The 15050-nt window shown below is 40.5% G+C and overlaps 1 protein-coding gene across 1 annotated transcript; it reads left to right on the top strand.

Annotated features, from left to right (window-relative positions):
* The first annotated feature begins 12671 nt into the window (after positions 1–12671).
* Positions 12672–14734, top strand: gdnfb (glial cell derived neurotrophic factor b). Its single transcript, XM_085474176.1, has 2 exons — positions 12672–13059; positions 13688–14734. The coding sequence occupies exons 1-2, from the start codon at positions 12831–12833 to the stop codon at positions 14272–14274; spliced, it is 816 nt and encodes a 271-aa protein (XP_085330302.1). The 5' UTR covers positions 12672–12830; the 3' UTR covers positions 14275–14734.
* Positions 14735–15050: the final 316 nt, after the last annotated feature.

The raw sequence follows: 15050 nt of genomic DNA on the forward strand, positions 1-15050 counted from the left end.
AAGTGCATTACCTACAGACTTGGTGAAAATGTAGTTTCATCCATTACATGTCCTACACATATTAGTGTCAGCGCAGCAGCAGTGGGCCTATTAACCCGAACTATCCACCTGGAGGAACACATTTTGTAACTTGATTCCATTTTGGTGTCCATTTTTGTTATATTAGTTAGGCTAGATAAAAATCTAACCCACAGCTAGGAACCACTCTGATTTGTTAGGCTATTTTCATTTTCACTGCTGCTCATCTACTTCAGCTTAATTTTCTCTGCCAGCCATATTCCACCTCCAGAAAAGGTATGAAAAATTCAATGATCCCTCAAGCCATGCGAGGTAATTTGAAAATAATTTTGTCTCATTTTGATCTAGTATTTTATTCCTGACACACACACGCAAAATGTATCCTGTGGGAAATAGGAAATGCATATTTGAGGCATAAAATAAATTCCTACAGAGACATAGTTTTACCTATAAACTACACTTAGTTGTGGTCAGAAGTATACATACAATCATCATAGGTATGACTGTCATGGTAATTTTATTTTTATTTTTTGCTCTTAATGATTTCTTTGAACAGTTCTTCTACCAAGCTGGAATAACTGCACAACAAACATCTTTAATGACTTTAGAAAAACAAGACCTGGTGTGCAAGTTTGAATTTATTTGGGATTTTCTCTGATCCGCACAGGGTCAAAGCATAATATCAGGTTAAAATATACAAGTGTTGCCGAAGGTTCTACAATGCCTTTTAACTATACAAGGCCAAGACCTGTTAACTTCCCATTATCATGACTGACCACAACTGGTAGTTTATCTTTGCCAGCATAAAAATGGTTTGTTTTACTGGATTCATCAATACTCAAAATAATAGTAAAGTCCAACGAATGGAGCCTCCTGGAGCCATTTCTAAACAACTGCAAATTCCAAGATCATCAGTTCAAAGAATTAAGTACAAATTATTTTGGATATGTCACCATGTTGGCAAGGTCTGGAAGAAGCCCAAACTGTCACCCTCAAATAAGAGGAAATTAGTTAGGCTCAAGCCTCCCATGAACTGGAAACTGCTGACACACTAGCATCACCGTCTACAGTGAAGTCCGTCACCATGAACTGAAAGGGTGTTGACCAAGAAAGAAGCCCCTGAGCCAAATGACCTTCAAGGTTTAATGAAATTTGCAGTTGTCCACATGGACAAGCTAGGTGCCTTCTGGATAAAGGTTATGTGTTCAGACAAGACAAAGACTGAGTTGTTTGGCCTCAGTGACAAACGGGATGTTTGGAGTATTGAAGGAGAGGCTTTTAAACCTCAGAACATTGCACCAGCTGTCAAGCACGTCGGTGGTAGCATCGTGATGTTGGGCTGTTTTGCTGCCATTGGTACAACGCTCCCAACACACATCAAAACTGGCTTTGGAAAGGATAAAGCAGGCAAACACTAAGCTTCATCCCAAAGCTCCAACCTCAACCCTGTTGAAAATTTAGGGACTATGCTTAAAAACTGGGTCCATGTCAAGAAAGCCATAAATTTACATAAACTCTACTAATTCTGCCAAGAAGTGCCATCAAATGCCAGAATTATATTACAAAGGCAGTTGGCCAAGATGCAACTTAACGTATATTTAACCAAATATTAGTGGGGGTGTATGCATATATTTGAGCTTGCAGGTATACCGTATGTCAATTAGAGAAAATCCAACATAAATTCAAAGTTGCGTGCACCTAGTTCCTGTTTTTTAAAGTTATTAAAGATGTATGGCGTACAGTCATTCCACCCTGGAGAAACAACAGTTCAAAGAAATCATTAGAAGCCCCAAATTACCCTGACATTCATACCATGATGAGCATATATACATTTCTGACCTGATATAATTCCACACACAGTTCATCATTTTAAAAGGAGTCCCAGACACCTGGAATTGTAGAAGCAATATTACAGTAATAGCCAAGACTCATTAAGGGTTAGTAACCTGCAGACACAGGATTTTTTCGTCTACGTTGGTTGGTTGGCTGCTGACTGACTGTTGGGAGCAACCTGGGGTTCGGTGTATTGCCCAAGGGCAATTTAACATGAAAAGAAACCAAAACAAAAAATCTGAGAATATCAAGCCACAGCTGCCCACAGTTGTTTTAGTAGAAGTTCAAAAAGAGCAAGCAGACCTTACAACAAATCAGCAGTTCTTATTCACTCAGTCAGTATGGGAATATTGATTGTATGCTCTCAGCAACAAGGTAGAGCTCAGTTCAGACTTTGGTAGATGGAATTTTAACTGTTTGTCATCAAAAATGAAAATTACTGCACTGCACCCAAGTGTTAACTTTCTGACCGGTTTTATAACACAATGTACAACAGAAGTGAGGTCCCTGTGTATTAAATGTCACATAATTAAAAACTATACCACCTTGTAGTAATTTTGTTACATCTAGGTTTATTTTTGTGCTATTGCAACAATACAAATGCACCTTTATATCTTTTGTTTTTATCTAATACTTCATATAGCTATGTTTATTTGTCATGAAGGCTCAGTCTTCTTTGGGAAGGAGGATACCAGCCTTGCGCAGGTTTTAGGAAAGATGCTTTACAAATATTTTCAGCTGCCCCTTTCTGTAGGGGATATGCCACTCTACATTTATCTTCAAAATGCCAAAAATATATTCCATTAGATTCAAGTCAGGTAGTATACTTGCTCAGCTTACAGTTTTGGGTGAAATCTGGGTTTCAGTGTATTGCCAAAGGGCCTTTTTTTTTCAGTTTTTAGATTTTTTTCCCCTTTTAAAATGCTCATATATATTTGCCAAAGTGCTTTGGGTCATTATCATGCTGCAATCCTCCTCTTCTGGTGAGCTTCTGGAGACTAATCTGGTCAGCTGGTATTTTGGTAAGGCCACAGGCACTCCTGGTGCAATCTATAAATGCCATCTATTCAACACCACTACCACCTCTATACTATGACTACATTTGTTATGGCTGTGTTGATTTGTGGCACACACACTGGAACCCATTTGAGATGAATAAGTGCTCTTATTTTCCCAAAATATATCTTTTTATATTTATGTGTTCTTGCTCTTGCAAGCAAGTGTATCTGTAACTTGGATAATCTTCAGAAGTTGTCCAAAATCTCACCTAAACTCTTGTGCTAAGTGTGAATCACTTGCCCGTCTGTGTTTTTGTCAGCGGTGTCATTTTGTGGCTATGGCTTTGATGGCTTGTTCTACACCTCCTGATTACCGCTGAGACCGTCTTTCTAATGACTTTCAGCTGGTCACCAATCTTCACTCAGCTTTTTCCATTTTTGTGAGGTCTCACGATCAGATTTAACAGTTGCCCTGAAAATGGTTCTGTGTGAAGCCGTGATGTAAACGTGCAGGCAGACACAGCCTATGGGTCTAGAACTGAGGAATTTTATAACCGTGTTCATGCAAAAGGGGACCTGTAAATGATAAATGGACTGTGACTTATATGAGACATATGCTTTTCTGCTCAAAGTGCTTTTAGACTAACAGCTACCCTCTCCCATTTATGCACATCCATGCAGTTCTTTATTGCCTTAAATCCTTTCTACCTATCATGCATCAACTCACACGGTATCTTTCCCACAGACACTTCAACATGCGGACAAAACAACAAGTTGACAACCTACTTTACTGCTCAGTTTTAATTCAGTGATTGAATTTTTAATTAATTTGTTTGTGTTTTGATTGTGCATAAGAGAAAATACACCACTCTGCCAACTTAGAAAATAATGCAGTTATGGAGAGGTGACACAGTTTTAAATTATTTGACATTTACGTCGTATGTTACTTACTTCCAGCCCACACTTTATGTAACAAAGAGGGCTGTCAAAGATGGAAGAAATGACCTTTTTACATTTTACATTTCTGACAACGTCAAAGCGAGCTCACGCTGGACCAGGTATGCATGCCGACAAAAAGAAATGATGACAAAGAGGCAAATTTTGCACCGATATACCACTGCAAAGCCTATACCTCTCTCATATCTCACTCAAAGAGGACAGCTGACTAAGTCTTGCATGCAGTTAGCAGTGGCAGTCCTTTTAAAGGAATGTCTTTGTAGGGTCTCAGTCATCCAGGTGATGGTAATCTAAGGAGCTCAGAGAGAAAAGCAACTGGACTTCCTCTCATCTCAGAAGCTTCTTCAGTTCTAATGAGCGAAGTTGTGGCTCTGTAACACAATCAGAACAACATATACACTCTGACGAGTTAACAGGTCTTTATTCTGTGCATATTTCCCTTCATAATATGTAGTTTATCACTGATTATGCGTCGAGTCTGAATCACAGGCCTCCAAATAATACACACTCTAATAATCCATAATCTAAGCTGAGTTAATGCCTTTTCTTTTAAGTTGTCCACATGTGTCTTCTAAAGCAGTCTGACCGTTCCCCTGTAACCTCTGACATCAACAAGGTTTTGCCCATAGAACTGTAGATTTTCTCTGTTTTGGGCAATTCTTTGTGAACCCTATGGTTGTGTGGGAATATTATCAATGAAATCTTAATTCTCTGCACTATATTTCCATTGTGACATAATAAAAAAAATAGTTTGATTTAGATGATTCAAAAGCTTCTTTTCAAACCTAACCAGTGTCAGGGTTGGCAGTTGGGATAAGTAGAGCTTGTAAACAGCAAAAAATAAGCTGAGCTGCAATAAAGTCTGGTGTCTGCATAATGAGGCTCAAGGATCACAATTTAGTTCAGTCCTGAAAGAAGTGAAATTATAGGCAAAATCCAAAGGAGGTTTCGAGTTGTGACATTATAAATCAGTATAAAAGTTTCAAACTACTTGATAGTTATACTGTACATTGCCACTAAAGCCTAAAACGCCTATCACCAAGCTTGGGGAGGATAGTGAGGTTTCACTTTGTTTGGCCCAGTGAGGAACTCAATGGTTCCATCTCCTGGACAAATGCAAATACACAGGAAAACACCGAGTTAGAGAGACAGAAATGAGAGTAAAACAGCAGCAGCCACTAACAAAGCCATAGATTTTTCAGTACTGTCATCAATTAATGTTTTGTTAATAACCTAATGAATATATTAACTAATCAACAAGGTAAGTTTTCTCTTTCTCACCAGGCTGACTCAGACTATGACAGACAAGAGACGAGATAGCCTTAACATTAGCCTTGTTCCAAGAAATTATTTTTCGTACTCTTCATTTTAATCTGTAGAAGCAAATCAACCAGACTGGTGGTTTAGAAAATTGCGGAGCTTAATGAGAAAAACAGTAGGCTGCCCTGAAGTCAAAAGACCGTGACGTGTTTTAGAGGAACTAATTGGTTCTTTCTCACCACACCATGAAGATCATTAAAATGTCAATACAAATTAATTTCAGTTTGGTTTTGAATAGAAACAAAGTTTTAAGTTCCCCAACACCTCTGGGTGCTGTCATCATCCACCTTTACATATTTATATCAGTTACACTTGTTGAAGCATTGTTTTATTGCCATGTTTTATTAAAAATGTGTAGGAAAATTAATCAGGCATATACTTTTGATTTTTTTTTTTTTTTTTTTGGTGAACTATATTACACTACTTGTATTTTTACAACAACAGAATATGATTTTTGCTTGTTTGTTTGTGTTTCAGAAAAGGAGATCATTCAGGAGTCTGCGAGATGTTTCAGGAAATCATAATTAAAAAACAAAGAAAAGAAGAGAATACTCAAAGTGTGGGTTTTACAAATATGCTGTAAACTTGCACATTGTGTACCATATTTAATGTGGATAGCAGTGATTTACAGTGTCCACTAGTGGCAGGATCAGACTCCTGCATGCAAGTGTGTAAAGAACCAGAACATCTGGGTTCATTGTTCCACCGGTTCATATCTGTACTTGAAATTCCAACTTCCAAAATGCAGTCAGACGTTTGGGTTTTGCAGCAAACAACAATTTCACAATAACTCGCAGTCACAAAACTGGAGACAATTACAGAGTAAATGGTTTATTTGCTTAAGCATAATAACTGTTACTGACCTTACTTTAACATTTCTGAGCCAAGTCCCTGCGGTTCAGCTCAGCAGACAGCATCCACATTCACAGCTCCCGTAGTCTGATCGCTCGCAGCCTGAGGCTGCAGCAGCACCGAACTACATATGGTGTAGATTACTCTCTAAACACTGCAATGGCTCACCAAGGGGGTGCTTCTTACAACCTATTCAATGATTTACACACCACACAAATGTACAAGTAGATGTAACATCACCAGCAGGGAAAATTTTTTTGTTTGTTTGTATTTCGGATGGGGCAACAAGCTCTAATGTAGCACGTCCTTTGAAATATTAAAGTCCTCTATAATCTTCCTATAAGTGCAAGATAATTATGGGCTACATTCATTCACGGGCTATTTTGTGAAAAAATAAAGGTTTAATTCAGCAGACTGAATTAACTTTGACGTGGTTGTTGTGTCTGATGTTTGTTCATCAGTGTGCAGAAGTGTGTTCAGTGTGAAAATTGAAGTGTTTTTAGCTTTTCCTTCTCTGTGCTGACCTGAAATCTAAACATTTAACAGAACTGGTGAGCTGGTTTTGAAGAACAAAAGTGTGTAGTTTAACTTGAAATATATTTGCATAATACTCGATCAATGAAATGTCTGATGTATGGTTTTATTGATTTATTTATTCATTTTTTTATTTCTGGAAATGTCTAATGGTGATCTCCAAAATAAAGAGAACGAAAAGTGAAGTGGTCGTCTCTCATTTATTGAGTTTAAAGGATGCTCATGAATACATTAGCAATAAGAAACTACACAACCTGCCCCATCAGTGTATATCTACCTTACATATATAAAACATGAGTGTTGGCAACTATGTGAGTCTAAACTTTAACTTTAAATAGCACGTTAAACCCATAGGTAATGTAAGCATGCTAACATTGTTACACAAGCAGAGCAAGATGCTGATATTTAGCATGTAAGACATCATCTTAGTGTGCTAGCATGCTAACATTAACTACAAACACAAAATGCTGATGCTGGAGATGTTAGGGAAAAAAATGTTTTAGCTAGATGAAATATGGGGCTCACCAACAGCACAAGTCAATATTATCTGGTCCTCGTGGGTATGTTTACCAAAATTAATTAAATAGCTAATGAAATATTTCAGTCACAGTGTGTCCGATACAGCTGTTCTGTCAGATGCTGTTGGTGTCACAATGATACACACAGGGTGTCCTTTGGTTCTGATGCCACTGGCTGCACCTAGAGTGACAGCAGAGCTCCTTCAAATATCTAAAAAGTCAGTGTCAGGAGATCTTAGAGGTCCTAGTAGAGTTTGTTTGTCAGCTGTTTTGGGGGCATTGTGCTTTTTTTGCTTTTCACTTTTCACTTTTTTTAATTTGTTTTTTACGCATTGCTTGTTTAGGTCTAGGCACTAAAAACGATTTGGTTATGTTTACACATAACCAAATAGTATCTTGTATTTGTTACAAGATACAGAACTCTGCTATAGCAAAAAAACAACAACAACAACTTTTGTTTAAGTGGGAGAATAAACTACTTGTAAATGCATAAAAACAGATTGAAGGACAACTTCCTGTCCACCTCCTGTCAATCTTAGAGATAGTAATTCTCTAATTAAATAATGATTCTGCACCAGCATGTATCCTAAATCAGTAAAGTAAATTGCCTAAAAAAGAAAGTAGAGTTAGGGATCTCAGTTTCAATTCACTCACTCAATTCTTGAGAAAATGACCCAAAATTAAGAAAATAACTTGAAATTTTAAGACAACGCGAAATTTTGACTTATGCATGGCCTGTTTTCTTCTTTTGAGACAGTATCTCCAAATATCTATATTTGGAGATACGTGGACAAGGCATTCGACCGTGTCCCTCTGGGTGTCCTGACAGAGGAGTTGGGGTGTCTGGCCTGTTGCTACGGGCCATACAATCCTCATACAACCTTTGCAAGAGCTTAGTCCACAGGGCAATAACTCATTTCTGATAGGTGTTGGACTCCGCCAGGGCTGCCTTTTGTCACCAATCTCTTCATAATTTTTATCGTAGCCAATTGGCAGAAGGCTTTCACTTAGGTGGTCTCAGACACTCATCTCTGGCTTCATCTGGTGACAGCCTCCTCCTCACACTGGAGCAGTTCACAGCCGAGTGTAAAGCAGCAGGAATGACAATCAGCACCTCCAAGTCTGAGGCCGTCAGCTGGAAAAGGTGGAGTGCCCACTCCGTATCAGTGACAAGTTCCTGCCCCAAGTGGAGAAGTTTAAATAGCTCGGGGTCTTGTTCACAAACAGACAGATTGGTGCAGTAGCTGCAGTGATGTGGACGCTATAGCGGTTCATCGTGGTGAAGAGAGAGCTGAGTGTAAAAGCAAAGCTCTTAATTTACTGGTCAGTCTACATCCCCACTTTCAGCGTTGGTCAGGAACTTTGGGCAGAAGAGATTGCGGATACAAGCAGTGAAAATGAGCTTTTCCCGAAGTTTGACTGCTTTCTCCCTTAGAGATAGGGTGAGGAGTTTAGCCATCTGGGGCTCAGAGTTGAGCCGCTGCTCATCCACATCAAAAGGAGCCAGGTGAGGTGGTTCAGGCATCTGATCAGGATGCCTCCTTGGTGAGGTGTTCAGGGTATGTCCCACCCGGAGGAGGATATTTATCAGCTAACGCCTTGGTGTTCCACCGGAAAGGCTGGAGGAGGTGGCAGGGGAGAGGGAGGTCTGGGCTTCTTTGCTTACGCTGCTGCCCCTGTGACCCAGCCCTGGTTAAGCAGAAGAAGATGATGGATGGATGGATGGATGGATGGATGGATGGATGGATGGATGGATGGATGGATGGATTACATTAAATGGGATGTAAGTCAATATTGTTTTCAATTCAATTTCATTTCTATAGCAAAAAATCACAACTGTCAGCTCAGAGTGCTTTATATTGTAAGGTAAAGAGGAAACCCCCACAATCAGATGACTCCTATGAGCAAGGACTTGGCGGCAGTGGGAAAGAAAAACACCCTTTAAACAGGAAGAAACAGGAAGAAACCTCCAGCAGATTGAGGGGAGAGAGACAGAATAAAAGACCTATTGTGTTAGAAAGTCATCTGATCCGGCCCGAACTATATGCTTTATCTGTGTTTTAAGTCTAATCTTAAAAGCAGAGAGGTGTCCATCTCCCAGTTCCAAACTGGGAGCTGGTTCCACGGAAGAGGGGCCTGAAACCTGAAGGCTCTACCTCCTATTGTACTTTGAAATATCAAAGGAACCACAAGCAAGCTGCAGGCTCTCTTAGGGCGATATGATACTATTTAAGATAAGATAAGATAAGATAGAACTTTATTAATCCCTCGGGTGGGTTCCTCTGGGAAATTCGACTTCCAAAAAGCACAGCAACGACCGAAGTTACAGTTACAGAATTGTTATATATATATATATATATATATATACACACACACACACATATATAAATACAGAGACAAATATAAATAAAATATACAAAGGGGATAAATAGAATAAATAGGAATAAAAAATAAAAATACAAGTGAATTGCACATTTCAAGTATTGAGTCTATTGCACTGTTGACTATTTACAAAAAGTATTGCACAAGGTATTGTACAGTGAGGTGAAGAGGCACTACAGCTTAGTTGTTCCCCCCTCCTTTGTCCTCCTGTTTCCCCTCCCTCTCCCCTCCAGAGAGGAGTTAAACAGTCTGATGGCGTGTGGGACAAAGGAGTTTTTAAGTCTGTTAGTTCTTGTCTTGGGGAGAAGCAACCTGTCACTGAACAGACTCTTCTGATTGTTTATGGCCGTGTGCAGAGGATGCCCAGCATTGTTCATAATGTCCAGCAGTTTCTTTAATGTCCTTTTCTCTGCCACTGTCACCAGAGTGTCCAGCTTCATGCCGACCACAGAGCTAGCCCTCCTGATCAGTTTCTCCAGCCTGGATGAGTCCTTCTTTGCTGTGCTGCTCCCCCAGCACACCACAGCATAGAAAAGTACTCCAGCAACCACCGACTGGTAAAACATCCTCAGGAGCTTCCTGCAGATGTTAAAAGACCTCAGCCTCCTGAGGAAGTACAGTCGGCTTTGGGCTTTTTTATACAGGTGCTCTGTGTTGCATGACCAGTCCAGTTTATTGTCCACCCACAGCCCGAGGTACTTGTACTTGTTGACCACCTCCACCTCCTCCCCCTCTATCTGAACTGGCAGTGGACCTGGTCTGGACCTCCCGAAGTCCACAACCAGTTCCTTAGTCTTTGAGGTGTTGAGTTGCAGGTGGTTTGTGTGACTCCATGCGACAAAGTTCCTCACCAGACTTCTGTACTCCTCTTCCTGATCATCCCAGATACACCCCATGATGGCCGTGTCATCTGCAAACTTCTGAATGTGGCATAATTCATAATTTGATTTGTATGTGATTTGTATGTGAAGAGAAGGATTTTAAATTCAATTCTGGATTCAACAGGGAACCTATGAAGAGAAACTGATATAGGAGACATGAATTAGTTCAACTTATACAACTAAACTGAGCTGAAAACAATGGTCATTAAGACAGCAACACATGCCTTTATCCAGTATATTACTCAGTCTTTTCTTAAAATTTTAAATCTAAGTACATTAATATAATATCTTCTTACTTAAAACAAGTTTTGCTATCACGAGCCATTTTGGGGCCTCAGTTTCACCTCGGCCAGCAATGATGGGTGGAATAACACGGCACAATTAGCTTATTGTATGTGAGTCGAACTAAACTCTCAAAATGGCTGACAGATTTGAGTACAGAGCAGCCCCCATGCCTTTCAAGAAGGGAAATGAACATCTGTTTGATGTATTTGTTGCTTGGCACGAGCGTAATTGCTTGAGGACAGGGTATTTAAGTGAGCAAGTCAGTGGAAAGGGAAGCCTCTTCTGAGTAATTAGTAGGCTAACTTCTAAAAACACGAGTGGAAGAAGATTGTTATTGTGCATGACTTTACAGTTACTGGATACTCAGATGCTCAAATCGCTTTTGCATGTTCACTGTAGTCCAGTGATTACAATACAATGTGGCTGTCGCAGGCATACACTGACACAGACATGATTCATCATGAAACACTACAGTTCAAGGGTGCACGGACCCGTACGCATGTTTACACATCTGCATATGCTGCTTCGGATAAGTGTATTTCACGTCAGCCTTGTTCATGGGCCGCTGTAAACTATAAGGCCTACCTGGGATGGAGGAAATGGAAAGATGTTCTTTTGGAAAAACCTTGTGTGTACCAAACCAGGGGATTACAATTTATCTGCAATGATTATTTTTTTTAAAAACCTGAGAAACTGAACAATAAGGCTGCAATTTATATTCTAAGCATCATGTTCTTATGCATGATAGTGAAGAAACAAAGCAGATTTGCTTTAAAATGTAAGCCCTGACAATAAAACACACACCCTCTAAGGTTACTTGAGCCAAAGGATTGCTGTTTGAATCCAACTAAAGCATTTATTGACCCCATTATAATTTAAAAAAAAAAATTTTCAATCTGGACTTTGAATCATATAAGAAAATGCAGTTTACGTTATACATTTATCCTTACTAAAGAGCTTTTAAGCATCACAGCTGTCTGAGTGCTTCACTGAGTGTTTCACGTCACATATAAAGCTCTCAGATCAAGTCACTGGATATCATTCTGATTTTCATCAACTCCCTGTTCCTTATGCACTTAATAATAATGTTCAAAAGGATAAGCTAACAAACGAACAGATATGAAAACCGACTTTCTCTTATCCGCATTTTCACTGAAGTGTGGAGGAGGCAACTTGACCCACTTACTCCACTCACTTAGCTTATCCACATATGTCTGCATTAATTATAAACAAAATTACTAATCATACATGTTTGACAATTTGTTTTTAACTGTTCTTTTGGACTACTGGACCATTAGTTCTTAATATCTGCCTCAAACAAACCAACAAAGGAACAAATGGGAAGAGAAATCTACAGTTTTCCTCGGACATAACGTGATTAAAAATGACATATTTTAGCTCTTAATGTGGGAGAGAAAAGGGTTTACACAAGAAATTACTGGCGCAGTTATGCTTGGCCTAAGGGTTGTCACATCAACTTCTAGAAGTTAAATAGCACTGAAGTACATTAAGTGGAGAACTGTGGGATTTCAAGCACATGGTCTTCATCAGGAGCGACACAATCTATTCGATCTGTTTTGACTGGCTAATTGGAAAAATGTTTTCCGTCCAATATCAACCCAAGTCGAAAAGCAGGATGGGGATTCTGGTTCGGAAAGAATGGAACTTCTCCCGCCCATCTGAGGCACATTTCTGGATTTCCTTGGTGATATAACTCTTTAACTCTCACCAACTCCACACTTCAGCTTCTGTCTTGTCTGTGGCCTCCATCCTTCTGCATAGTTCCCATGCATGGGGTGGAGACAGGAAGAAGCAGAGGATGGACCGTCGCACGTCACCAGCACTCCCCAGCTCTCTCGCTTTTCCTCGCAGCTCAGTCAGGATTGATGGTGAGAGAGATGGCCCGAAGTCAGCAGCAGGAACTGTGTTGAATGAAAACAGTGAAGGACTGAAAAAAAAAGGTTTTCATCGTTAAAGTGTTGTTGGACCCGTTTTGGAGTCAACTTCAGAGAGGAGCCGCTGATTTGCGTTTGCGCGTCTGTGCCCTGAATGTTGCGCCACATTGCGTTTCGCTGTCCAGCTGGCATGTGAGTGATTGCGTGCAGTTTGCAGTGCGCACGGTCGATTACCACCATTTGGACTGGCAGTAGCTCTGATGAGTCTAACTATTACACGTCCGTGGAGCGCTTTTGCCAGATGATACCTGTTGATTTTGCATCGCGCCATGTCCTACTGTCGGACTGAAGTGGACAATGAAGTTATGGGATAGTCTAACCACTTGTTTGATACTGCTGAGTGCCGTTTACGCCAGCCCGCTGCTCCAGAGCCCGCAGCAGCCCACGTCCACCAAGAGGAGAGGGCGCGTCGCCGAGAGTCCCCCCGAGCTCCCGCCCGTTCAGATCGGCCTGTCTGTTTCTTCCACGAGCAAGAGCCGCGCGGATACCGCAAACAGGGACGAAACGCTGGCTGGAGGAGACAAATGTGAGGGTAGCGAAAGTGCGCAAACCCGATATGTCATTTGCAATGAGATTTGTGTGAATTGCTTAAAGACGTGATGGTGATGTGTCCACCAGAAAGAGAAAAAAAAATCAAAAATTGGCAAACCTAACAACAAATAGAAAACATGTGTAAGTGGTCACCAGTTAAGTTGCTTATACTTAAAATTTCTTTTATTTTATGCTGAACGAATATTTGATTCAGATTGATCATGGTCTTAAAACCTTTGCAGTTACACGTCTCATCATACTCAGTTTATTGGCAGATGAATGCCTCTTTTTTTCCCCTCAGAAGAATAACTTCAAGTGGTAATAATTAGGAATTCATTTTCCATCAAGTAACTTGTGCCACGAGGCTACATAATAGCTGTGTTGTCTTCATTGTTTAATCCCACTTAAACGTAAAAGCGTCTGGTGACAATGGGACTCATTCGTAAGACACCTAAATCCACCCCATCAGTATTGCCTCCACAGAAGAGACCTCTGTATCATTTAAAGATGTGCATGTGTAGTTTAGTGACACAGCACTGCATGTGTTCAATAGCCAGTGGGGTGTGTAGAAGTGAAACAGTGTGTTCTGTCCAGCCTTATGCATGTCTCTTAATTGGTTTCAGACACCACTGAGGAGCTCCTCCCAAATGAGTTTGAAGATGTGGTGAACTTCATCAAAGTAACCATCAGTAGAATGCGTCGCTCCTCCTCGCTCACTGTGTCCTCATCTACCTCCACCACCAGCACCACCGCCGCTGCCGTCCCCATCTCTTCCCCCTCCAAAGATAACTTTGACAGCAGGACCCGACATAGAAGGAGAAAGAGAAAAAGGACAAGCCAGCGAAACAGTAACAGAAGAGAAGGGGGATCTAGAGGTGCTGGCGCAGGTGGGAAGATTAGAGGCGGTGGTAGAGGACAGGGCTGCGTGCTAAAGCAGATCCACCTCAACGTGTCTGACCTCGGTCTGGGCTACCGCTCCAGTGAGGAAATGATATTCAGGTACTGCTCAGGACCGTGCAGAAAGTCAGAGACAAACTACGACAAAATCCTTTACAACCTCATTCACAACAGGAGGCTTCCCGCCAAAGACGTTCCCCCTCAGGCTTGCTGTCGGCCAATAGCGTTCGACGACGATCTCTCGTTTCTGGACGACAGCCTGGTTTACCACACCGTGAGGAAGCACTCCGCCAGAAGATGTGGCTGCGTGTAGGGAGTGCAACTTGTCAGGCTTTGTGTAATTTAAACTTTTTATACTCCCACTCTATAGTGGTATAATGTTAAGTGTTTTTTCTTTTGTTTTGATTTCACTCACAGAAGCTTTTTTGGCATGTGGTGATTTATGACTTGGATTTAGCAGTATAGGAGTAAATAAACAGGAAGTGGCATTACACAAGTTTTCACCCCAGAGAAATTACTTTTAAGAGTTACCTCGGCACGGTTACAGCTTCTATGACTTCCTTTACAGCCTACAGCTTGGCTATGTGGGATTTGATATTCCCATCTATACTCAGTCACAGTCACACATTCAGCAAACTCACTCTGTCTACTGTACAGCACATAAGTTACACAAAACATCACGCATATGAGATGTATTTATGAAATCTTGAATATATTAAGTTATTGATATTTATTTGTTTTTTGTAATGAATAAATGTTATTTATTACTGTGATCAGATCTATGGGAGTGTGCCAAAGATTTAAATCAAATATGATTTATTTTGATATAAAAGCAGTACACTGCAATACCATCTTTTACGCATCAGTATCTAATCTTAAAGGTACCCCGTTGAGTTGTCTTGACAATGTTAAGAGTGCATCCAGGGTTTCTCACCACAACACAGTGTGGGTGCCTTTGAGGTCTCGCAAATGAGCCAGCACACATTTCGAGTCTAACATTGTTTACATCCATGTTCACTAGCTTCTAGGCTTATTTGTCTTCGTCCTTTCTACTCCTGCTTCTTTACTTCTGTTACTCCCACTGATCAG

The sequence above is a fragment of the Copadichromis virginalis genome, linkage group LG12 (assembly GCF_057382275.1).
Source record: "Copadichromis virginalis isolate Kocher_CV1m ecotype Utaka linkage group LG12, C_Virginalis_male_GT1.1, whole genome shotgun sequence".
NCBI lineage: Eukaryota > Metazoa > Chordata > Actinopteri > Cichliformes > Cichlidae > Copadichromis > Copadichromis virginalis.

Coding starts and splice junctions, on each gene's coding strand:
- gdnfb (XM_085474176.1), top strand. CDS start 12,831: ATGAAGTTATGGGATAGTCTAACCACTTGTTTGATACTGCTGAGTGCC. Junction 13,060..13,687: donor GCTGGCTGGAGGAGACAAAT/GTGAGGGTAGCG, acceptor AATTGGTTTCAG/ACACCACTGAGGAGCTCCTC.